This window comes from Aythya fuligula, chromosome 21 (genome assembly GCF_009819795.1).
Source record: "Aythya fuligula isolate bAytFul2 chromosome 21, bAytFul2.pri, whole genome shotgun sequence".
Classification (NCBI taxonomy): Eukaryota; Metazoa; Chordata; class Aves; order Anseriformes; family Anatidae; genus Aythya; species Aythya fuligula.
Window position 1 is genome coordinate 7054380 of NC_045579.1, and position 23785 is coordinate 7078164.

General features: G+C 54.6%; 1 protein-coding gene across 4 annotated transcripts; it reads right to left on the reverse strand.

The window, feature by feature from the left end:
* Positions 1-147: 147 nt before the first annotated feature.
* On the reverse strand, positions 148-23785 carry TP73 (tumor protein p73). 4 transcript variants are annotated; one of them, XM_032201436.1, is made up of 12 exons: positions 23747-23785; positions 19445-19690; positions 6273-6459; positions 5910-6025; positions 5633-5742; positions 5335-5477; positions 4519-4607; positions 4114-4238; positions 3749-3903; positions 3425-3557; positions 2364-2457; positions 148-468 (listed from the first exon to the last, which is right to left on the reverse strand). In XM_032201436.1, exons 1-12 carry the CDS (start codon positions 23783-23785, stop codon positions 148-150), a joined length of 1758 nt encoding a protein of 585 aa, XP_032057327.1. The 4 variants fall into 4 exon arrangements, with proteins under 4 accessions (XP_032057327.1, XP_032057326.1, XP_032057330.1 ...); XM_032201435.1 differs by lacking the exon at positions 23747-23785 and having other exon boundaries at positions 3749-3900; positions 19445-19678; XM_032201439.1 differs by lacking the exons at positions 3425-3557; positions 3749-3903.

Below are 23785 nucleotides of genomic sequence, written 5' to 3' on the forward strand. Positions count from 1 at the left end.
ATGGCTTAGAGTTCCCATCTGTCCAGCAAAATTACACAGACGCTCACGGCCGAAAGTGTTCTCCCATTTTTCACACGGGGTTTGGTTCCCCCCCACCTGTTCCTTTAACTCTGTGTCCGGTCTCCTACTGTCGCACCCCGGAGACCCTCAGTTGATCTCTCCCTCCGTGAATTCCTCTTTTATGGACTGTTTGCGGGACTTGCAGTCTGGGAGGTCAAAGCCAAAGTCCGCCCACTCGTCGGCGCCGCCGCGGTTGGGGATGGTGATGGTGTGGCGCACGCGGAAGTGCACGGCCTCCATCACGCGCTGCCGCTGCAGCTCGCCGGAGCTGCCGATGGAGATGGTGGAGGCGTTGCTGCTGGAGCGGATGAGCTGCTGGGCCCCGTAGTCGTGGCTCTGCTTGAGTTCCTGAAGACCTCTCCAGATGATCATCCTGTACTGCTCCGGGATCTTCAGTGCTCCGAGATCCTGGAAGAACAAGGATTCTGAAGCGCGTCCCGCGGGAGGCAGAGATGCGAGCACTGCCGGGAAGGAGCCCCGGGACCACAGCTCGTGGCTCACAGGGGACGTGGCCACCAGGACCGAGCACGAGGTCCTGGTCCTGGCCCTCCCTATGCCACAGCACTGAGCCCAGGGGTGCTTCTACCAGGGGCGGCATCTCGCTTGTAACCGACTGCCAGCTGACCACTCACATTTTTTTGCTAACTTTCAGTTCTGAGTATCTTTGTATTTGGGGACAAGGGGGTGGTGCTGTAAGTTCACTGTTTCACATCAAGTTACAGTGACAATGGGAGGAACCCCCCTGGATGGAGGTGGCAGAGCAGCACCTTGTCTGCTCGTGGGGCGAGGACCCAGCAGCCTGGCTGCCCATCCCCACGTCTCCTTGGGTCCCAGACCAGGAGGCTGGGGTGGCGTCAGGCAGCCACCGCGTGTAGGCTTTGGTGGCTCTGTGGGATTTGGTGCATTCCCTGAAAACGCCTGCTGGGGGCTGGGCTGGGCCCCTCCTGTGTCATATCTGCCTCTGATGCAGGCAGCAGGGGGCTTTAACAGGCGTTACAGGCTGTGGGCGTAATGCTGAGAGTTCGATCTTACAGCAACGGGGGCTGCACCACCACAAATCCCCCGGTAGTGGAGAGCTGCCAGAGCGCCGCGTTAATGCCAAACACAGAGACCCGTGTGAATGTTAACTGGAGAGGACAGCGAGTATGCAATTAGTAATTACACAAGGCAACTTGGACAGACAGCTCAGCAACCTGATACCAAGTTTTGGCCATACCAAACGTTTCCTTTGACAGCTCACAGGTAATAACAGCGTTAGTTCAGAGAATGGTCCAAAACCAGGCTAGGATTATGCAACTGGCCCCAGCTACCAATGAAAAATCATTGTGTCTTCAGCAGCTGCAGCACCAAAATGTGGTCCCTTACTGCACTGTAGCTGCTGGGTGGAAGATTACTACTACAAACAAACCACTTGGGGGCAAAACGGTATCAGGGCAGAAGCTTTGCCTTGGCCAAAATACTGGAAAGGATTTACAGGGCTCACTATGGCTCCACAGGTTTAAGTATTTTCTTCTCGTTACCCTGACGGATGGGGAAGTCCCTGCCTAGACACTGTCCTAGGCTCAGCAGCCTCAGTATCATCACCCAGAGGCTGTGCTTTAACCAAGAACTGCAGGAGCCAGCTCCTCTCCTCCCAGCAGCGGAGGGCTGACACACAGAGCAGGTACAGCTAACACAGGTCTCCCTCTTTTTGTTCCAGCTCTTGCCTGACCTGTGCTATTTCATTCCAAGGCTGAAACAATCGTTCCCACAACACAGCTACCCTGCATTTGACTCCCTTCTTCACCTGCTTTTGTCTTATGTGTTAACAGGGGAAGATTTCAGATCAGATCTTAGGGTCTGATTTAAAACACGTTAAAATCCAATGGAAGTGTTTCTGCTGATTCAGTGGGCTTTGGGTTATTTTGCCGAATACCTCAGCTTTCCTTTCAAAACCTGCTTGAGGTCTGGTTTGGGGATTATTTAGCTCTTTTCAGATGTCCCAGAAAGAACAAGTGCACTGAGTTACTGATTTGTTTCTCCCCATTAGCCTGTGAGCTTGTCAGACCTCGTTTCTGACAGTCTGGGAAAAAAAACCACCAACAATGGACAGACAATTGTGGTTGCTACCAACAGCTGAACTACTGCTAAAGCTGAAGGACTAGAAGGGATGAATAAATGAAAAACATAAATCATGGGGAGCATAATTCCGTAACAGGTTGGTGCACAGTTTTTCCTTTCCTTTAAAACAGTTTTGTCCTTGCTTTTAAGATCAACAGCTGATAGAAACAAGTGGTAAGAACAGATCTTCCCAAAGCATTTACCTCTATGGATAGGTTCTGCAGATGGTAAATATTCTGTAACCCTTGTGAGGTGAAATAGTCGATGCAGTTTGGACACCCCAATCCTGTTAAAAAACTGCAGAAAAAATTTGGAAAATAAAGTGGCATTAACTTCTCACGAATATAAGCTGTGCTCTCAACCGTCACTGTAGTGGCAAACCGTGTTCAGCTCATTGAAAAGGCAGGAGGAGACTGCAGCGAGCTGCTGCTGCCTCCAGCCCTGGCAACACTTCCAAACCCCTGCAGTACAGATGGGATGTGGGCAAATGAGCGTAGGAGGGAACTTGCTTGGGGATGCTCTGAATGCTTGGCCTGACTTTTTTTTCTTTTTTTTTCTCTGGCTGTTGCAGTCTATAAGCATGACCTAAATTTCCATTAATGTCAAAATGAAGAATGGGACTACGTTCATTCTAAATATTACTCTCTTTTTCTTTTTCCCTCTCCTCATCTTCAGAGGCTTCAGCTGAATAACCTACACTGAATAACTGGAGGGAGCTTGAGCTAGTTGAGGAGGGAGAGGGGGCATGCCTGGTGCAGGGGTGCTGTGCACATAGCGCTGGACTGTGGCCATGCAACTGGGGACTGGCTGTACAGGCTCCCCAGTCCTGGTAGGATGTCTGGTGAAACAACTGTGTTCTTTTTAAAGATGAACATTACAAAGTGACTGCAGACCCGTTAACATATGGAAATAAACCATGCGGACTGAGTTGCAGACATCACTGAGAAGGAAGGGGAAGCTCACAAAGCTACGTGGCAGTCTGACATGCAGGAAAAGATTCTTGTTCAGGTGGACTTGATTTTTAATTAACCAAGGATGGATTACCAGAGGTCTACGAGGGCAATAGGTGTTTCTAACTAGTAGGTAGCTGGGCTTTGATTTCTGAGATGAGAAGAATGGACTAATGATTTCATGAGCAGTGATTTCTCAGTTGGAACCAGTGGCCAGTTGACCAGTTGCTAGACAGATCTGAAGGTTAGAGTAAGGGACAACAGCAAGAAACATCAGAGGACAACACAAAACGGGCATCAGATGCCTCTCCTACCTGACGAGGCTGGGATCGGGGTTGTAGGGTGGAGGAGGGGTGCAGTGTGATCCCGAGACCATGGACTGGGATGAGTGGCCCCCGTTCATTTCTCCGTTGGGTTGCATGGGGTGGCTGTTTAGCATTCCGGGTCCTAGGCAGCAGCCATGTCAACGCAACAGACAGATCGATTAGACGTAACCCACGCACTTAGAACAGCCCTGTCCTCCTCGAGGAGCCTGCTGCCTGCTGGGCAGGCAGGGCCTCCACGAGCGGGGAGCGCCGTCTCTCCGTCGCGCCTCGCAGCTGCCGGCCCCGCAGCTCGGGGCACGGGGGGGACCTTACCCATGGGCCCCAGGCTGGGCGCCGAGCTGGAGCTGTGCTGCGGGGGCTGCCCCACCAGCTGGTTGACGGAGGGCAGCTTGTTGATTCCTCCTCCGTGGACTTTGTTCATAGGGGAGAGGACAGGACCGTAGGACGAAGGCGTCTGCAGCTGGCTCCTGCTCGGGAAAAAGAAGGCAGGGGTGAGCATCCAGCAGGGAGGCAAGGAGGCAGCCGGCCTCGCCCCAGACCTCCCTGCGGGCTGACCAGGCTTTCTGTGATGGTTTGAGGGCTGCTTGAGGGCTTCCCCCAGCATCACGGCCAAGCCAGGGCAGCCCCACAGCCTCCCTGCGCCGTGCTGCCCACTGCGGAGCCGTGCTGGCACTTACTGCCTCTGCAAGAGCTGCTGCTGCTGCTGCCGGTAGGAGTCCACCAGCTGCTGCGGGACCAGCTCCACCAGCTCCAGGCTCTCCTTTATCTTCATCAGGATCTCGAAGTTCTCCCGGCCCCGCACCTGGAGAACGGAACAAGCCCATGTCTCACCTGGCCACCTTTCTTGTGGACCCTTTTTCCACCCAGCCATGCAGACACAGTGTTGCCGCAACCAGGGACTACTCAGGGGCCCACAACTCTCACACGCAGGCATTTACAGATGCTCATGTCCTCCAGCTCTCTCTGCTTAACCCCCCGTGCTGGCACGTGGCAGACCTGCAGCCCCATCCTTCCTGCGACTGCATCCCGAAGGGGTTTCCCTCAGAGGCAGCTGCTCCCCACTGCGGCTCCCCGACACTTACAGGCACGTAATACATCTCCTCCTCCCCGTGTCTCCGTTTCTTAATGCCCGTCCCCAGTGCTGGGATCCCCTGGGGGCTCTGTTTGAATGCTGGAAAAGAAAGAGGAGGAAAAATGTTAGTGGAAAATGAAAGTGAGGTCTGGCTGGGGGAACAGCTCTGTCCTCCAGGCACACGGTGGGGTTGTGCAGCCCGCAGCCGTGGGGCAGGAGCAGAGCAATGTCCTGCAGTGCTTGCAAGCCTTCACTGAGAAGAGTGAAATAACCACTTCTGAGAGAATTAGCTTGACACATGCCAAATGTGTGCTCTCATTTGGGGCTTGTGGCTTTAGGATATTTTTGTGTGTGTTTTTGATGAAATTTCCCCTTTTCCCTCCTTTCCATTCTCCTGGACATTTGTAGGCTGTCCTTGGGAGAGCAAACACAGCTGAAAACACCTTGGTTCCCTGCAGCATTTAGGCTCAAGCCATGCAAGGTGCTTGCTGTTTACCTGTGTTCTGTTGTTGAAGACATCTCTTTAAAAGACTAATAGCAAAGAAAAGATATATCTGGACAGGAAAGCTCTGCACTGATGTCATTGCACTCTGGTGGTAAGAGGGAATAGGTCCTACTTCTGGGATTTGAAAATTAGTTGAGAAGGATCAAAGCATCATGCCCCAGTGCAGGTTTGGGCCAGAACTTCTGGAGCACGGTGATTTTGGTTGTAACGGTAAAGGTGCTAAGGCAGAAGCATCTGCAGCTCTCAGAAGCATCTAGGAGCTTGGGACTGTGACAGAGCAGAGCCCTGAGCCACCCTCCCCGTCCCAAAAAGGGGACTCACTGCGTTTGTTGGCGTTGCCGTTTTTAGCTGCGCTCTCATTCAGGGCTTGCTGCTCTCGGTAATGATCTTCATCAGCTTTCCGGTCCCTGCCCGGACAGGCACAGATCCGTCCCTCAAACGACCTCCTTCCTAGGACCTGGCCGCTGGGAGGAGAGAGAACCCAAGAGGAAGGCTTCAGCTCCACGGGGAGAAACCAGCACGGTGCTGGGTCCCTCCCTGCCACCCACCCTCTTCCTAGCTGGCAGAAAGCAGCCTCTCCCCCCACGGCAGCAGGGACAGTGCAAGGACAGCCACTTACTCTCTCATCTCCAGGGTGATGATGATGAGGATGGGTCTCCTGTTCATTCCTCCCACGCAGCTGCTGTTGCACATGAAGTTGTACAGGATGGTGGTGAACTCGGTGCCCACCTGCCCGGGAGAGGGGAGCGGACACTGAGCAGGGAGCTGGGGGCAGCCCTCTGGGCAGGGCAGTGCCCCCAGAGCCTTTGCAGGGCGAGCAGAGGAGCCCTTGGGGTGCTACTTGGGTTCAGCCCAAGTAGCTGGCGCAGGGACCATCCCTGGAGCTGGTGGGGTACCTGCGGGGGCTCGTAGGGCACCATCACGCTCTGCCGTCCCGTCACGGGGTCGTCCACGTACTGGGAGAGGTTGTTGCCCTCCACCCGGATGAGGTGGCTGGCTGGGGCTGACTGGCCTGCAAGGCAAGTGCTGGAGTCAGAGGAACCGTGTGAGAGCTGCAGCAACACCCAAGACCCAGGGGCCCCCATCCTGGTGTGGAAACACAGCAAACAAGCCCGGACTGGGGGGTTTATGCTGGTCCCAGTTACCCAGCTCCCAGTTACCCAGGTCCCGGGGCCCGGCGATGCCGTGTGGCCGCTCGGTTTTGGGGCCTGCCGGCCAGGGCTGGGGCTGCTCCCCACAGGGGTGATGCCAGCGCTCACCGTCGTTGAAGTCTCGGCCCAGCTCGTGGTTGGGGCAGCGTTTCACCACCTCCGTGACGTGCTCGGCCTTCTTGTAGACGGGCATGGCCCGGATGATGGTGCCCGGGGGCGGCGGGGTGGACACCTTGATCTGGATGGGGCATGTCTTGGCGATCTGACAGTAGAGTTTCTTCAGCAGGGGGGAGTACTGGAAAAGAAGAGAGAGATGTGTCTGCAGAGCTTGGGAGCAGGGAAGGGAGAACACAAACGTGTAATAAGCACAGCGGGATCCCTGCTGGACCCCTCGTGTGAGGGCTGCTGTGTGCTTGGGACCTGTGTCCCTGCCGGAGGGCTCGAGCTCGGCCAGCCCTGCCCACAGCGGCCGAGCCTGCCCCAGCCACCCCCCGCCTAAACCCCATGTTCGTTCTTCAGCTGCTGGCTTCTCCCTGAACAGGACTGGGAATTCCCAGCCTGCGAGGGTGCTGGAAGCTCCCCTGGTGTTCTCGGCAGGAGGAGGGGTGCTGCCAGCAGTCACATTTTCAGCAGGAGAAGGAAGCACAGCAGGCTTTCCCAGCCACAAGTACCACGAGCACAGGTCACATCCTCTCCAACAACCTCTGTACGGACCAGCTCTGCTTCAAACAGGCACACGGGATGCACTGAGCCCTGAAGGAGCTGCCCTCAGCACTGCTTTCCCCGTTATCATGCCCATCCACCAGCTCAACCATGAAACGTGCAGGCCAGAGGCAGTGTGAGCTCTGCTGCGCTGGTAACCGCAGTGCGCACGGCTGTCCTCCCTCCTTTTTGGTGAGTGGAACTGCATTAACTCTGCACTGGGCAGTTTGCCTCTAGCCCCAAAGCACTGCTTCCATGGGGTAAAGCTGTTAGGGTGTAAATCCAGCTAGGCATCAGCGTGGGCAGAGCTGCAGCACCTCGCCCCGTGCCCAGGCAGCCCAGCCGCAGCCCTTCGGATCCAGCCACCGTCTGCTGCTGAATGCTCCGAGTGAACCGCCAACGTGGCAGCAGCCCAGAAAATTAAAATAATGGCTTGTTACAAAACCAATTACTGCCTATTGTATCGTAACCACTCCGGGGGTGCTGTGCCAGAGCGAAGATTCCCTGCGTGCCGGGGGAGGAACCGCGGCGGCGCTGCCCGTGCTGCTGGGACGCCGCGCAGCAGGTCCCTGCCCTGCAGTCGTGCATCCCCCGTGTGTGTCGGGGAGAGGCCACAGGACCTCGTGTGGAAGCTGTCTCGGCAGTAACTTCTTGCTCAGTACTTTTTTTCTCCCTAGAAATACACAGCTTTAAGGCACAGACACAACCAACTGCTTGATGCAGCGCGGGGCCTTCTAGGGAGGGTTTCCCAGCCGGCTGAGGAACCCATGCTTACCATTGCGTAACAGAATTACAGCTAATTATGCAAGACCTCAGAGTTTGATTATGTCTAGCAAGTGCAATGCTGAACGGGGTTTCTCCTGACCATGACTCAGTTCTTCACTTGTGGTGGTAGCAGCAGCTCGGCCAGGGCCAGCAGCAGGGGAGGATGCTGGGCAGCAGCTGGGGCTCACCCCTGGAGTGGTGTGTTCATAGAAAACGGGCTGTAAGCACCAAAACACTCACTGTGCAGACACAACAGGGGTTGTCTGATCACCAGCAAGGGACAAACTCCTCTTGCAAAGGCAGTGATTGTCCCCACACGGTGCAGCCCCATCTCACCCTGGACCGTGGCTGGCACGGGAAGGGGTTACCTGCTGCCCCCTGCCCTCCCCACTCAAGTGTGCTGAGTTGTGAGGGCAGAGCCTACAAAAGGCACTGGGGCAGCACCCTAATTCCAAGGGGTTAGCAATATGTGTGAGAGCTGGGGATGGAGCACAAGAAGAAGCAAGGGAATGCTGCGTTGTGAGCCCAAACCTCCCCAGGGCAGCGGGGGAAGCTGGAGAAAGCCGGAGAGCATGGGGGGCTCTGAGCCCTTAAAGGTAGGGACAGCCTGCAGAGATGGGTCACAACGTGGGTTTGCTCTTGGGTCTGTTGGTGCTTGCCCTGTGCACAGCCCCAGGACACTTCTCAGGGCAGTTTAGGACCCCATGGGGTCGAGTGGTGGTGGCAGTGTGCACTGGGGTGGGTGGGAGGGAGCTGCAGGCTGGGCAGGAGAGCAAGGGCAGGGGGTGCACAGCTCATCCCTTGCCTTCCCGTAAATGTGTGTCTGGGGCACACGTGCGAGGAGATGTAGTTCCCTTCCGCCTTGCCAGTGCCATGCTGTTTTCCATCTCCCAAGGAATGTGTTTGCTGTGCGAGAGCCCACCCCTGCTGCACGGAGCGCAGCTAGTTCCTGCACGGCAGGGCATGCCTCTGCTCAGAGGGTTTTATCTCATCCCCACAACACGCGCTCTGTGCCAAGAAAATACCACCGTGCAGAATATTTGTGAGGATGTTAAAGCTTGTCCTGAGCCATCAAAATACAGGTGTGCAAGGGCTAGCAAGGCTCCTGCTGCCAGCGTGGTGCAGCGCTATGGCTGCTGAGCTTTCCCTGTGGCAGGAAACCTGTCCTGAAGCAGGAGCATCGGGGCGCTGCAGCAAGGCTTGCACATGGGGCTGCTGTAGGATGTGGGGGTATTTGGGGCTCATTCTGGCAGAAGGGGAGGCTGGGAAGGTGCAGCACGTTTCCAGCAAGACGACAACTCCAGCACAGCAAGCTACATGGCACAGGAGACAGAGCAGGAGGATGCTGTGCCTGCTGGAGGCTGTCAGTGATGTGGAGATGTGACAAAGCTGAGCCTGGCAGCAAGAATTAACCTGGAGTATCTGGAGCATACAGCCTTGCCAGCAAGCTGATGCTCAGTAACACTGCCTTTCACCAAAATCCCTACATTTTCCTTGGATTCCAGCTAACTCTGACTACACAGTGACTCCAGGGTGAGATCAGCTCCCTGTGCACCACCAGGGACTGTGTCGAGATGGAGAACGCAGCCCCCCTGCAGCACCACAGATCCCATCTCTGGATGGAAGAGAAGCTTAAGCCCACGTAACCTGCTCTCACGGGTGCACTCAGGATTCAGCACTCCCATTTTGAGGAGACAACATGGCAAAACAAGGGTTATTTGGAGGGGGCTCTTCCTTGCCAGGTGTTAAAATACTGACAACTCCTGTCAAAGGATCCTTTCATGTAGACATTCCCGGGCAGCCCTCAACATGCCTGGGAAATAAAACTGCTCTGGAGGAGCAGAGGTGCATTATGGCAAGCTCTTTGGTAACAAATTCTCTCATTATACCATGTTATGACATGGATAAATCTCTGTTAAATAGCACAGCGATTGCCCCGCAGGGAGAAAGGCTGCCGCTCAACACAGGCATGCCTCCGCTGATAACCTTATCGTGTCTTAACAGCTCCAGGATTGCCTTCAAAGATCCTTCAACAATAACAAACCCTTCTTTTAAGGAACTCCGTGCCGATAACTCTGGGCAAGAAGGATCAGGGCCGCGTCCCGTGAGCCTGTGCCCACAGCGCGGGCTGAGCACGGCAGCACGTGGGCCCCCTGCACGCCCTGCAGCTGCTGGAGCAAAGCGCTCCCCGTCCTGCAGCCCAGCTTGTGCATGGCCACCACGGGAACGAGCATCTCATTTCACTGTGTGTTTACAACCCAGAGACCCCACATCCCCAGAGTATGCTTCCAGCCTTATTTTCCATCCCCAGCTGTATTTTCAGCCAAGAAGAGTGATGTGTGCTCTCCCTAAGGGACAGCAAAATGCATGTCCTGTTCAGGCTCCAAGCAGAGAGGCAAACAGGTGCCTCTGCTCCTCTCTGGTAATCTGTAGTTGCTGATTTATCACCAATAATGCAGCACAGGTGATTTATGTGCAGGCTGGTGCTTTGAGTTGCTGGTGCTTTATGAGCTGCAGCTGAAGTGCGTGCACCTGGCTTGCAGAGTGGTGCTGAGCCTTCCTCAAGCACAAAACAGGGCGGCTACAAAGCGAAAAGCAGAACCTGGGAGACCGAAATCCCAGCACTTATCACGTGGACTGGTGCTGTCACCTCAATGCTTCAGTCTTCTTTTTGCCATGGCCACTTCTCTGCCACCTGGGCTAAGGGCAAGCCTCTGGCTGCTCACTCGTGTCCTGCCTGTTTGTGCACAGCTTTGCAAGCCGGCAGCAGCCGCGACTTCTGCTCTCATCCATGCGTAAAAAGCTCCCATTGCTGTCCCAGGCCGGGCTGCACCTCCAGGAGCAGAGGTTCGTGCGCTGGCGGGGGAGCGTGCTGCGGAAACTCCTTGGCCCCCGGCCAGAGGAGCTGTCCCTGGTATGTGGGAAGCGAGCGCAGCCGGGGCTGTGTCTGCGGAGCAGTGTTGGAACCTCGGCCGGGAGCAGCTCCCTGGGACGCCTGAGTGCAGTCCCCAGCACCACCAGCACTGCTGCAGCAAGGCTGGAAGGTGTCAGCCCTAAGAGTTCTTCCACACCTACACAAGTTTGAGTCTGTTCTGCCTCTGGGCGCCTCCTTCCTGTGCCTCCTGTTCCTGGTCTGTGCATTGGACCGTCGGTTTTGTTCTTCCAGCTCTCGTTGTGGCATCTCTGCACGTCGGGCTGCCTGTTACCGTATGTCTGCGGAGCACAACAGGTTCACCTCGGTGTGGCTGGAGGCTGATTGCACAGTGCAAACAGGAGCAGCCTGCCCTACGCTTCCATAAACCTGCAGAATGTATGTGCCCGTTTTCTCCCTACAGTCACGGGGCTCTTAATGTCATCATACCCTGGTTTGCTGCAGCAAAAATACAACGGCACCTTTAGCTGCTCCTTCCCTGCCACTGTAAAGTCCTGTAGTGCAAGTCCAGAGCAGTAAGAACAAATGGAGAAGCACAATCATTAAATGCTAGCCGTTTATCAGCATGAGCCTCTGTTTTCCAAGGGACTTGCTATCCCAAAGGGTCTCTGGATGGGACTTGTTTCACCTTTGTGTTTGAAACAGGTACTTGGGTGAGACTGAGACCCTGCTGTACCCACGCTGAACACAACGGGACACAAACACGCCGGAGTGATGAAGCTCCATGGTGTAATCAGCCCCTGTGGAGACCCCTCGGTTCTCCCTTCCAGCAGTTATCTCAGTGTCATTGCTGCTGCATCCAAGGAAATGGTTTGTGCACTACGAGGTTCAAGGGACCTCATGCCCTAGAGAAATTCAGGGAGATTAATGCGGTGGCTGCTGTGAAACAGAACTGAATTAAGTCTTCAGATTCCTGTCCTTTCACCCCCTGCAGACATCCCAGACCTGCTCTGGAAGAGGCCAGTGCCCTGCTTGGACCTGCAGCCACCACGCAGGATGCAGGAGGTGGCAGAGGTGTGTTTCCCCGTGTATGCTAAGAGCCTCGCTCAAGAAATAGCCTGAACCTTCTGCGTGGAGAGACCTAGCAGAGAAGTCCATCTGCTGCACTCCTCCCAGGGCAGCAGAACCGCTAGGAGGATGTGTCCCAACAGATTCGGAGCTGATAAAATCTTATTTATCTTCAACTGTTGACACCGAAGCGTCTAGACTTGCCTGCTTCGGGAGGGCTGCAGCCAAGTCCTCCTTTCTCTCTTGAAGGAAATGATTTGCTCAACAATTACTTTTTCCACAAATCCTCCCCCCCTCCTCCCTACCAGCCTTCTCCTCCTCCTCCTTTACATTCCAGTCTCCTCATTAGCTCTACTCAAGACGTGTCCAGGACTGCAGTCAATGGATCCCAATAAAGCCACTAGCCTGGCAAGAGAGAGAGAAGAAAAGTGCTGCCTCCGGCTGCTAATTTCCTTGCACTCCCGAGCAAGCAGCTGCGGAGCTGCATCCTGGGACAGGTTTGGACAGATCGCAGTGGAGAGGTGATAATAATGTGTCTGTCATCTTCCCCAGACATGTAGCATCTTGCAAACCGCAAATACCGTTAACCGGCTCGGACGAATCTGTTACGACAGATCCTGGAAGACATGCCGACTGCAGAGCTTATTTTTCCCTTTCTAATTTTTTTTTTTAATAACCATTTTTTAATCACTAGCCTGTACAACTTCTCACTGAGTTGGAAATTCCTCCCGGAGTGACCTCGCTGCTCGTTTGCTATGAGCTGGGGTTCACAGATGCCTGGAGCATCACCGGTGCCAAAGAGAAAAGCCCCCACCGGTGCCGGACACATCGGGCACCCCCAAAGGACTCCTCTCCCTTCCTTCCCCAGTGCCTACATCCCTAAAATAACTGCCAGCCGGGCTTGCTGCCTTTCTTAGTCACTGCCTCAGCAGCCAGCGCTGGCACACCAGGGGATTTTTTTAATCATTTCTGGTAAGTCTGCCTCCCCTACGCATCTGGGTGCTTGGGTCCTCTGACCAAGCCTGCACTGGTGCTCAGCAGCGTCCAAAAAGGAAACCAGAAATCTACCAGCTCGGTTATTTCACGCTGCATTATGAAGACTGGACATCGGAGAGCCAGGGAGGAAGGGAAGCCCATCTCCTGCAGGGTCTGGTGCTGGCTTCTCTGGGCACACACACACACGGGAGCAGCCCAGGACCTGCTGCAGTGCCCAGCACGGCATCTCCCCCTCCAGGCAGCCAGCCCGAGAAGGTGCCTGGACAGAGAGGACCCTGAGCAGCCTCGCAGGTGCAGCCGTTGGGTACGGGCTCTTTGCAGAGCTCCACAGGTCCCCACCAGCTGTGCTCGAGGTGGCACGGCTGGCCGGGAGGCGTCCTCCACCCCGGGCTCCTGGCAGACCAGGAGGGAGCTGGCCAAAGCCACTGCTGCTGCTTCATCACGGCACGTCCCCGTCCCCTTTCCCTTCCCAGCCGTCCTCGTGGGACCGTGCTACCTTCCTGCTGGAGAGGCAGCTGCCAGCGAGTCGTTCCCTTGACCCGTGCATACCATACACGTTCGAGATAGTGGGGCTGATAGTGTGATCGTGTTGGAACATCGCACACCAAATTCCTTCGCCTTTTTTTTTCTTAATTCCATTGTGTCTGGGGCTCCTGGAGCCTCATCCACGCCCTGCAAAAGCTCATGGAAAGCCTCCAGTGGGCTGGCTTCAATGGCTTTGGAGCAGGCTGATGCTGAGGTTGCTTTCCTATTTCTGGAATGCCAAAATACCCGTGCTCTTCTGCCCAACCACTCACGTAAAAACAAAGATGTTTATGGCTCAGATGGAGAGCACCGAGCTACGCCTGCCCTTGTTCATTTTTAGGCTACTGCTGTTGTATGGAGACCTCTCAGAAATGCGGTAAGCTGCTGGAGTTTGAAGCATTTAATATAGATCCTCCTGAAGATCTCCCCCTCCTCTTTACACCTGCCTATCTCAACGTACTTCAGAGAGCAGCCAGCAAGGAGAACCTCCCTCCAACGGCACCAGTTGTTTCCATCCTCCCCATTCAGCTACATCGGAGGAACCATTTCAGCTCCCCGTCTCCCAGTGCAGTATTGATGGAACCACCAGAACGGGGCCGGCCGAGCACAGGATGCTGGCTGGATTGCTTTGAGTAGCTGCTCAATGACATCCCCAGTGCCAGGGCTTCCTCCCCTTGCCTCTGACCCTCTCCAGCCTTGGAGTCTTTCCACCCCTGGCTGTTGGTGCCCCAGAGCAGCAGGCACGGTGCTGTACGTGGCCTGGGCACCACCGTGCACGCTCACTGGGGTTAGGGGTGTCCCATTCCCTGCGTAGTGTTGGGCTCATCCCCTCCTGCAGCAGAAGCCCCAGCTGCCAGCACCGAGGCCTTGCCCCTTTGCAGCCAGGCCACGGGAGGCCAAAGACCCCATTAACGCTTCTGCGAGCGCTTTAAAGGGGAGGGCGCGCGGCTCCACCTCGAACCAGACTTGAGAAAAATACTAATTATCTATCAGTTACCAGCTGGCCGGCGTGGCGAGGGGCTGCCTGCGAGAAAACAGCCAAGATCAGCTCGCGGCTCTTGCATGTACGGGCAGCTCCGGGGAACCGAGAGCCCTGATAGCTTCCAACAAACAGGCAGGCTGCCGGCGTGCCTCGTCTTGCACAGCCCCAGCTCCCCGTCCTCCTCCCAGCCCCATCGGCACAGCCTGCTGGAGGGGGGCTTCAAAAACCTTATTTTCAGCATCTGCTCTTCGCTCTCTGCTGATAAGAGGCCATTAAAAATGAAAACGAAGGCGGCGGCAGCCTCGAGGGCTTCGTAGGGAACAGGCTAGCACAGTGACTTCGGTTCAGAGGTTGGTGAGATTCCCAAAAGCGGTCAGGGCCAGCACAGGGACTCAGGACCCCCTGCCCACCGGCTGCCTGGCATCCTTTTGCAAAAACAGAGCTGTTTGTGGCAAATGTGGGCCCCAAATTCATGCTCAAAGTCTTCAGCTCTATCCATCTGTCCGTTTCATAAATTAACAAATTCACCTTTTTAAGGTTAGAACGAACAAATTTGGATCCTCTGGTTGGATTTCCTGCACTGCTTGCCTAAGCCCCATGCCTACTCATCCTGGATGGAGCCAACAATATCTGCTTGAAGTAGAGCTTATCTCTCAGAAGATATGTAGACTCTTAATTTAAATACTGCACGAGTTGGAGAATCCACCACATTCCTTGGTAAATTGTTCCTATGGTTAATTATCCTCACTGCTAAAAAATTTCCACCGTGTTTCTAGTCTGAATTTGCCTGGCTTCAGCTTCCAAGCACTGGATCTCATTATGTCTCTCTCTGTTAGATTAAAGAGCTGTCTGCTATCAGAAACCATCTCCTGTGCAGGCACTTGCAGACTGCGATCAAGCCACCCTTACTCTTCTCTGGGAGACCTTTCATGCCGTATGGTATCTTCCTACAAGGCATCTGTTCCAAATCTTTCATCTTCTTTGGATCTCCCTCCCAAACCGTTTCTATTTTGTCAACAGGCTGTTGGAGGTGTGGACACGAACTGCACACGCTGCGGCCGTGGTCTTGGCGGTGCCGTGGTTGGAGGCAGCCCCAATCGCGGTGGGTGACACCGACCTGCCCAGACCACCCGCGGCGTGGAGAGCTCGTGTCCACGTGGATTCTCATCCAGGAGCCCTAGGCTCTTAGGATTCTCCCTTCCTAAATGTGGGAGCCACGTTCACCTCGGTTTTGTCTCACCTGTTTGCCATTGCTTGCTTGAGCTGCACATACAGGTCTCCAAGCCTAGGGGTAACTGCATGGTAGGGCTCCGTGGGATCTCAGAATATGGGATGTGGTTCCCTGCCACGTTCCCTTTTCCAGCTGTGACCTATCTGTCGGTGTGAACTGTGCTATCCGAGGATGGATAACTGTATGTGTCCCAGAGGAGTGTCCTCCAGAGGGATTCAGGCTAAACCCTTCAAAAATAGGAGCCTGTTAGGCTCCATGCTATGATTGTATCAAAAAACTATGTCAAATCTTTTGATAATGCTGTTTGCACTGAATTACTTGGGTTGGCATTGCCTGTGCACCGCCAGCTCTTTGTTGGCTGGATTCTCAACGATTCAGCCCAATACTGCAAGAGGCTCTGGAGCTGCTGGTCTGATGAAGCCTTGCTCTTGTGGTGGTTTGCTCCCCGGGGCTCTGAATTGAAGTGGGACAAAGCCGTGCAGGAGAGTTTGTGGCTTGCAGCTTTCTTAGTGTGCATCATCTGGTGCAGTGAGTCTTAAAATATTCAGAAGCCATGAGGCTTCCTTAGCTACCGATGAAATAGGAAGCATATTTTACTGCTTTTTCTTTCCATGTGCAAACCATGCACGTCCTTTACCACGCCAGGATTGTTAATTCAGCTACTCTTGGCAAGGACTGGGCCATTACTGAGCTGTGCAGTGTCACTGTCCCTGTTCCTACTGACCATACGTTTTAGCTTTCATTGCCAGGTGCCTGTATTTCCTAACAGCTTTCCCATTTCTTCCTTGCATGCTTCTGTATTCATGTCCACAACTTATGCAGAGAATCACACTGCATACGAACACTGGTATTTGTACACCGACTGATGGGCAACATACAGGGTACGATGTTTTGCTGAATTCGTCCCTGCTTTTAACCAGGATGGATTTTTCAAGCAGTTTTAATGCAGATTATGAGCTGAGAGGGAGGAAGGAAGCAGCCCTCTTCCAGCACAAGGAACAGGAGTGGGAGCAAATCTGCCTGTCAGCACAGCAGGACCTCGGGCAGGCAGCGCCCTCAGGGAGCCAGACAGCGGTCCTTTGGGGGTCCTGCAGCACCACTGTCTCAAACCAAGCATCCCCCACGCTCTCCTGGGTGCAAGGCACTGCTGGCTCTCCTGCTTGCCACAAGGCTCAGCAGTGAAAGCTGGGCTGGTGCTCAGAAATGTCAGCTCCTGGCGCTGGCTGGTGGGGCGCATCCTCTGCGGCACATTCGGCTGCCCACAGAGCATCTGCCAAGGATCTCTTGTGTCCCAGGGCTTCCCCGAGGTTATTGTGGCACTGGGTGCTCCGACATCCACAGGAGACCTTAATGCAAAGCCTTGAGATTAAAAGCCCTTCGTGATCAGCACAGCTCCCAGCAGGACACAGCAGCTACAGGATCGCAGGCAGCACAGGGCGATGCTCAGACAGGCTGGGCTACGTTCAACTAGAGTCAAAGACCCTGGCTCCCGACCCCTTCTTGTCTGCAGAGCTCTCTGTGCCCATGACAAGGCTTTGCACAGGAGTTAGCCCTGTGCAGGTGATGCCCAGCGCAGACTTCAGCAGCTGAACCCTGCCGGACCCTCTCCTCCCAGCCCATCCCAGAAGCAATGGGGCGCTCGCAGGCTGGGGTGCAGCCACCAGCAGGACGTGGTGTCACCGCCGAGGGTGGCTCCAGCGAGGCAGAGGTGCCACCACAGGCTTGCTAACTGCATGGCACCAGCTCAGGAAGCCTCTTGCTGCTCCCTCCTTTGCTGTTTTGGGGACAAGCAGTCAAAAAGATCTTTTTCAGTTTACTCCCTGCAGTTGCAATGTGCCTCATCTGGGACAAGGGAAGGGTCTTCCTGCTACACTAAAGGTGAGCACGGTGTGTTTTCAGTAGGTGCACTCTCCATATTTTGGCGTGCACAAACCTATCCTGTTGACAGCTCTGCCCAGGGGTACCCTGCAGTGCCCAGCCCGCTGCATGCCCCAGCTGTCTCCCCAGCCTGTCCAGCCAGGGACGGTGGCAGGCAAGCACACGACATTTCCCTGCCTTTTCTCTCCACATCAGGACAGCTGGGCGAGACACACGGCCCTGGTGTGTGGTTTCTGTTCCGATGTTCTGCTTTCCAAACCCACACCAAGGAGCACAGCCTTCTCCTTTGGTTCTTTACCCATCACGGCTGGCATCACCCCGAGAGGTTCAGCAGGATGTCCTGGCTCATGGCTGCTCCTCTCCTCTCTCCGGATGCCTCTGTGGTTTTGAGGCACGGGAATACCTTTTTGAACACCTCTCTTCCTGCGCAGCTTTACATCTAACTGGCAGGACTTATCCCCCAACATGGGTACGAGTGGGATGGAGCCATGTCCTGCCCCAGGGACCTTCCGACCTAACACGTGCATCCTTTAGCAGTAGCTTGCAAGGAAAGACAGTGAAAAAAGTGACGGACCAACCACTCCCAGGAGGGCGAGCCGTATCTAATCCTGGTGCTCATCCCAGCCACGGGTCAGCACAAGTCTGCAGTGAAGCCACAACCTTGGCTGGATTCAAGCAGCAGTTCGCTGACAGCTTGCTGGAGACGTGGCTGCCGCAGCGAGCCGAGCTGTCAGCGCGGTGCTGCACTGCTCTGCCCTGCCAGCCCTGCCTGGGGGGCAGGCAGGGACTCCTCACCCTGACCAGGGGTCCCAATGCTGAATGCAGCACTGGGGGAGAGCAACACCCCGCCACGGGGCTCCTCTTGCCCAGGTCAGCTCCTGGATTCACAGGAGGGATGGACACGGCGCTGCTGAGGCTGCTGCAGGCTGTCCCATCCCATCCCATCCCATCCCATCCCATCCCATCCCATCCCATCCCATCCCATCCCATCCCATCCCATCCCATCCCATCCCATCCCACCCGTATGCTCCATGGGCACAAGTCCCAGCGCTGTGCCAGCACCCACAGGGCAGTGAGCTCGCTGTGTCCCTGCACAAAAGCACCCCAAGACGCTTCCTATTTTCCATGGAAAGGACTTTCTTAGCAATTAAACACATCGGCTCCCAAAAATAAAAGCCATTATCGCACCTTGAGCTGACGCATCGCCCCGATGGGTCCTGCCTGCCTCACCATAACGTCAAGTGACAGCCTCGGAGGAAGCCTGGTTGCTCCCTCCCTGTGTCACTTGTCTCATCTCAGCCTCTCCACTCTGAAATGTTCCCTAAGGAACACAAACGCCCGCCACAGGCATGCCCACGAGGAGCTCTTGCAGGCGTTCAGGTGGCAGTGAGGAGGGCTGAAGGTGCTCACCGCGTGGCAGGGAAACCTCCACGGCAGCAATGCCCGGTAACAGCTGCGGGTGCTGCTCTTACAGCTGCAGACAGCGTTACACAAAACCGGGAGACGGACTTCATGAACTTTTTTCCACAAAACCAGCTGCCCTGTGCTCAGGGTAATTCTTGATCAGTGCAGAGGAGTCCCCTGCCTGGCTGTGGACATGCAGGAGGACTTTTGGCCCAAAGCTGTGCTTCAGCTCCCAAGTACCAAGGTGCTGAGCCCACACCGCGTGATGCTGTGCAGCCATCCCTTTGTGGTTCCAAATCTAAGCTGTTATTTTGCTGTGACTTCTAGAGATTGAGTTACCCTTCTGACACAGGACGAAAGAGGACTATGCATGAAAAGCAAGAACTTAAGGCACAGCTAAGAACGGCCCCAGCAGATCACAGCGAAGGTCCATCTCACCTCCTGCCTCACCTGACAGCAGTTGCTGGAAAATGCTTTGAGAATTGCCACAAGAACGTGGCAGGCGCTTTTCCCCGTGCATTTTTCCAGCTTTGTGATATTTGTGGACATTTAGCCTCACTTTAGGGGATTCCTGCACCGGTGGTTATATTCAAATCACCGCGTTTAGCAATCCAGTTGGGAAAACAAACGAAAACCGGCTTAAAAGCAAGCCCTGATGTGTCCTGCACGCCGTGCTTCTCAGGGTCACCTGCGCAGGCAGAGCCCCCGTGTTTTAGGCTGTGCACGAGCCAGCGTGCCCCGTGCATCCCGCCGCGAAACAGCACCCGGGCACTCACGTGTCTGCGGCGGGCTGGCCGAAAACGCAACCTGGAGCAGCAAGCATCCCTCCAGGGGAGCGAGGAAGACATGCAACTTACTGTCCAGGTGGCCGACTTGGCTGTGCTGGATTGCTGGAAGGTCACCTCGAAGTGGTGGGGACCCGGGTAGTCGGTGTTGGAGGGGATGACGGGAGCCGGGGACATGGCGTCGAAGGTAGAGCTGGGCTGCGAGTAGGGCGAGTGCGTGGGGACATTGGAGGTGTGCTCGGAGCTGTAGGGGCTGGCGGAGGCTGCTCTGCTGCCGATGCTCTGATCCATGCTGTTGTTGAGCAAATTAAACTGGGACTGGAGGAAGGGAAAAGGGGAGGAGGGAGGAAAAAAAAAAAAAAAAAAAAAGACAACACCAGCCAGTTTAGAGACATGGAAACCTCAGCTGCACTTCTTCAGGACTTCGGGTGTCCTGTTACAGCCTCCTTAAAGGGCCAGCATGCGGGGAAGAGGAGCCAGAGGAGCTGTTCTGGGTCCGTGTGGTTTTTAAACAGGTCACCACTTGTGTGAAGGGTGAACCTAATACATGTAAGTCACCCCCTTCTACCAGCCTCATCCCCACTGCAGGCAGCCAGATGCCGAGATCCCCGGATTTGTCGCATTTGTGGCTGCAGATAACTTTTTTTTTTGTTAGCAGGGGGAGCAGGAATGTGTTTTGGGGGTTTTGCTAGGATAGGGGCAATGTCCTACTGCACCGAGGGGGGGGGGAGCGATGATCGCTGCACTACAAACTCTGCTAGGCAAGGACCACAGAAAGGCTCTTTTTGTCCTCAAAGTTCAGCAGGTTCCCAGCACCCCACCAGACCCATCAAGGTTACAGATTTCCAGTAAAGGACTGCTCAGTGCCACACCTCCACGGCAGTAACACCAGCCAAAACCATGCCCTGTAAAGCAGGGCCAGACCTCACGCGGGGCAGGAGGGGACCGAGGGTCCCGCAGCGATGCTGGGAACCACTGGGAGCTGCTGGGAGCCACTGGGCTCCATCTGGGCTGTGGGATGCTGGCTGCCCCGAGCAAAGACCTCGCTCCTGCAGTGGGAAGGAGATGCCCTGTCCCCAGTAGCCGGAGCTTCGTGGTGCTCTGGCAGCCAGCCCCAGCCCCTGGATGCCTCCAGCTGGACCCTGCGAGCAGCTCAGCCTCATCAGGTGGCACTGCCCGCCCGAGCTGGTCGGTACCTAAACCCCTGAGCAGCCGCCCTGTTTGCCGACAGCTCGTTCCCATCACATTTCTGAAAATCCGACCTGGTTTCCAGACATATTTTCTGCATTCATTCACCTCTCATGTGTGCACACGTGCGCACCATTTCTGGAAGGATTGCCCTGCCATGAATATGAAGAAGGAGCTCTGAATGGTGGTTTGTGTAATTCATTTCCTAGTTGGGGTGTTTGCTTTTAGTGGCTTTCACTGATGCAAGTTTAATTTGGGGAAAACCTCAAACCTACAAGTGCATAGCTGTGATGCGGCACACTGCAAATAAGGTCACAGAGCAAAGGTCCCGATTTGCACATCTACTGGCTCTTGTTCCATGCACACCGGGCCAAAACCTGGCTTTTTACTGTTTTTTCTTATTCATCTTCTGAACAATTATCATCAGATATTTCCAGTAAAAAGCTGGCAGCTCTTTTATCTGCAGGTGTAGCCTCAGCAAAGGACATTCTCAAAATTAGCATGGCTAAAACAGCCTTAACCTTTCATCTGAAAATCAGACCTTTTTTTTTTTTCCTTTTTCTGTGGTAGACAGGTAAACTAATATTCAAAAGAGAGAAAAAATCCTAAAGCTAACCGCTTCGCCAAGCAAGTAGAATGTTTTTCCCCCAGATCTGCAATCCCTGAATTGCTCAGGGGCTGCCCCCCGGCTGCTGAGCACCACCGACGGCAGCCCTGGAAGCCAGGAGGCACCAGAAGGCAGCGATATTTGTCAGCCCACCCCTGGCCAGGAGCAGCAGGCTCGGTGATCTGCCTTTTCCCTCGGAAGGCTGCCGGGCTGCGAGGCTCACAACTTAGGAATCAAGAGACGTGTTTTGACTTGGGATCCAAACCTCACCCAAACGCGTACGATGTATAATGGCTTAAACGCAATCATCCTTCCCCAGGAAAGTTCTCCTGTTGTCTGCATCTCTCGCAAGGTCGTTGGAGTCTGTGACTAACTGGAGGAATGCTGAACAAGATCCGACTTGCTTTTACAAATACGGCCATTTTCTCCCCTAAAAACATGTGCAGAAACCCCTCTATTCCTCCTCGCTGCTCTATAAATAGCCCTGCTAATGATAAACAACGCCCATCCGGGCTTTCCACAATCCCAGAATTTACCTGGAGAAAAATTTACAAGAAACTGCAGCAAAATGGGAATTAAAAGTGCCCGTGGAGAGCCGCTGCCACCCAGCTGGGAGCCTGCCCCCCACTGCCGGCTGTCAGCAGGACCCCAGGGACTGGGCAGCCCTGGTGACACCACGGCGGGGCTGGGAGGTGTGAGGCACATTGCACAGGAGGAGAAACACAAGAGGAACAAGGATTGTTGATTTTTAAGGGAGCACTGTGAAACCACAGCCCGAATAACCCATGGAAATTGAGACTGCACCGTTTTGTTCTCCTGCAGTGACCGGGACGTGGAAGGACTGCAGGGAACACGCGGAGTGCACACCCTCTGCCCAGCCACGGGCGGATTTTTAGGAATAAACGGAGAGTACCAAGGAGCAAACAAGCCGACTTTTAGCACTGACACTGCACACGCATGGACACAGCCAGACAAAAGCAGGCTGGGTTCGCACCGCCAGGCAGCTCAGGAGTGGGTGCCGGCCCAGTTACTCATATCCTGTCGAAATGGGAAATAAACAGGAAGCTTTTTGCCTCCTGGCGATGCCTGCTGCTCGGGAGCTAGCACGCTGGAGCTGCAGCACAGAGAGGGAAGGCGTCCCCTGGAAATGGCAGGGAGGATGGCTGGAGATGTGCAGAGGGAAGGGCAGCTGGAGAACGGGGCCGACTTAGGCCACCGTCCTCAACTGCAGTGTTCAGGTTAATTTTGGTTCAAGTGAAGATGTATGACATAAAAGAGTGCTTTCTCCTAGAAAATTTAACACCTGAATTAAGTGAATCAGGTTCATTTGAGTCAGCTGATGCTTCTTGGGCTATACAAAGGTGCGAAAGCCAGCTTTTGCTGATTAGAAGATCTCCTTAAGCCTTTTTCACCCCAATTAATACTATTTTTCTGCATGTTTTATAGGGTTTTTATAAGCAGTCTCACTAGTCTATCCGACTCGTGGTACATTTTGGTTACAAAGCACCAGGCAAAGCCCCCAGGTACCCGGCAGGGATACACAGAGCCAAGTGAGTACACGACTGACTCGTCTTTTAAGACTGAGTTAATTTTGGAGACGTTCTCTTAGCAGACCAATCCAAGCATGGGTGTTTGTGTGTATGTATGTCAACAAATCCAACGCAGTGCTTGTGTGTGTGTATATGCAAATACATATATGTGTGTGTGTGTGTGTTCATACACACAGCTATATAAATATCCACAGGGATGCAGTGATAGCATCCCAAGCAGCAGCATTACAAAGAACCCAGGACATACATGCTTCTACTACTCACATCAGACAAAAAGGAGAAATGAAATAATTTCTGGTTGGGAAGTGCAACGGCGCACCTTTCTGTCTGCATCTGCGTCTGTATCTAAGTGCTTTTGGACACCAGACAGCAGATCCAAAAACCTTTTGACTAAGAAAGCAGCCTCAGCCCTGGAGGACAGGGACAAAACTCTGCTGCCCGCAAGCACAGGTGCTATTTCACCTGCTCTACCCTTCCAGCCTCTAAACCATGAAAGGAAAAGATGCCTGGGGATGCGGCACATGCCAGGAGCTGCAGTGCCCGCATCTGAGAGGGGAACCAGAGCTTGAGGTGCCGAGCACCTCTGGGCTCCACAGGCAGAGTTTTCTCCTAAGGATGCTCACAGCTGCCCTTTGCCTTTAGCCGGGTTTCTCCAGTGCAGGCACACCCCAGTTTGCATATACAAGAGGTTAGGGAGCCCGTGTCCATTTCCACAAAAGGTTTAAGCCACCCTCTGCAACACACAGCACGGGAAAACACGAGAGAAATGCGCACCAAGCCCATGAAGCTGCGACCATCCCAATTAGGCACAGCTCATTCTCCTCATGCTGCCGACTGCCTCCAGTGCAGTGAGTGCCGGGTCCATGAGGTGGGTCCCTCCACATCCCCGTGTCCCCTGCACATCCCAGGCAGCAGCAGCACGAAGGCTCCGTGGGCACACAGCCGCACTATGCTCCTGCCACGGCGCCAGGGCATGTCTCTAGACAAGGAGCAAGAAGGCAAAACCCCTTAGCAAAGAGAAGCACCTACCGTGGTGTAATGCTGCATCGGGTCGCTGATGTACAGCAT

Excerpts from the sequence above, each read along its gene's own strand:
- TP73 (XM_032201436.1), bottom strand. The coding sequence starts at position 23,785 with ATGCTGTACATCAGCGACCCGATGCAGCATTACACCACG. Across the intron at positions 4,608-5,334 it reads CGGCAACGCCAACAAACGCA|CATTCAAACAGAGCCCCCAG; the intron begins GTGAGTCCCCTT and ends TTTCTTTTCCAG. Across the intron at positions 4,239-4,518 it reads AGGAGATGTATTACGTGCCT|GTGCGGGGCCGGGAGAACTT; the intron begins GTAAGTGTCGGG and ends TCCGTTCTCCAG.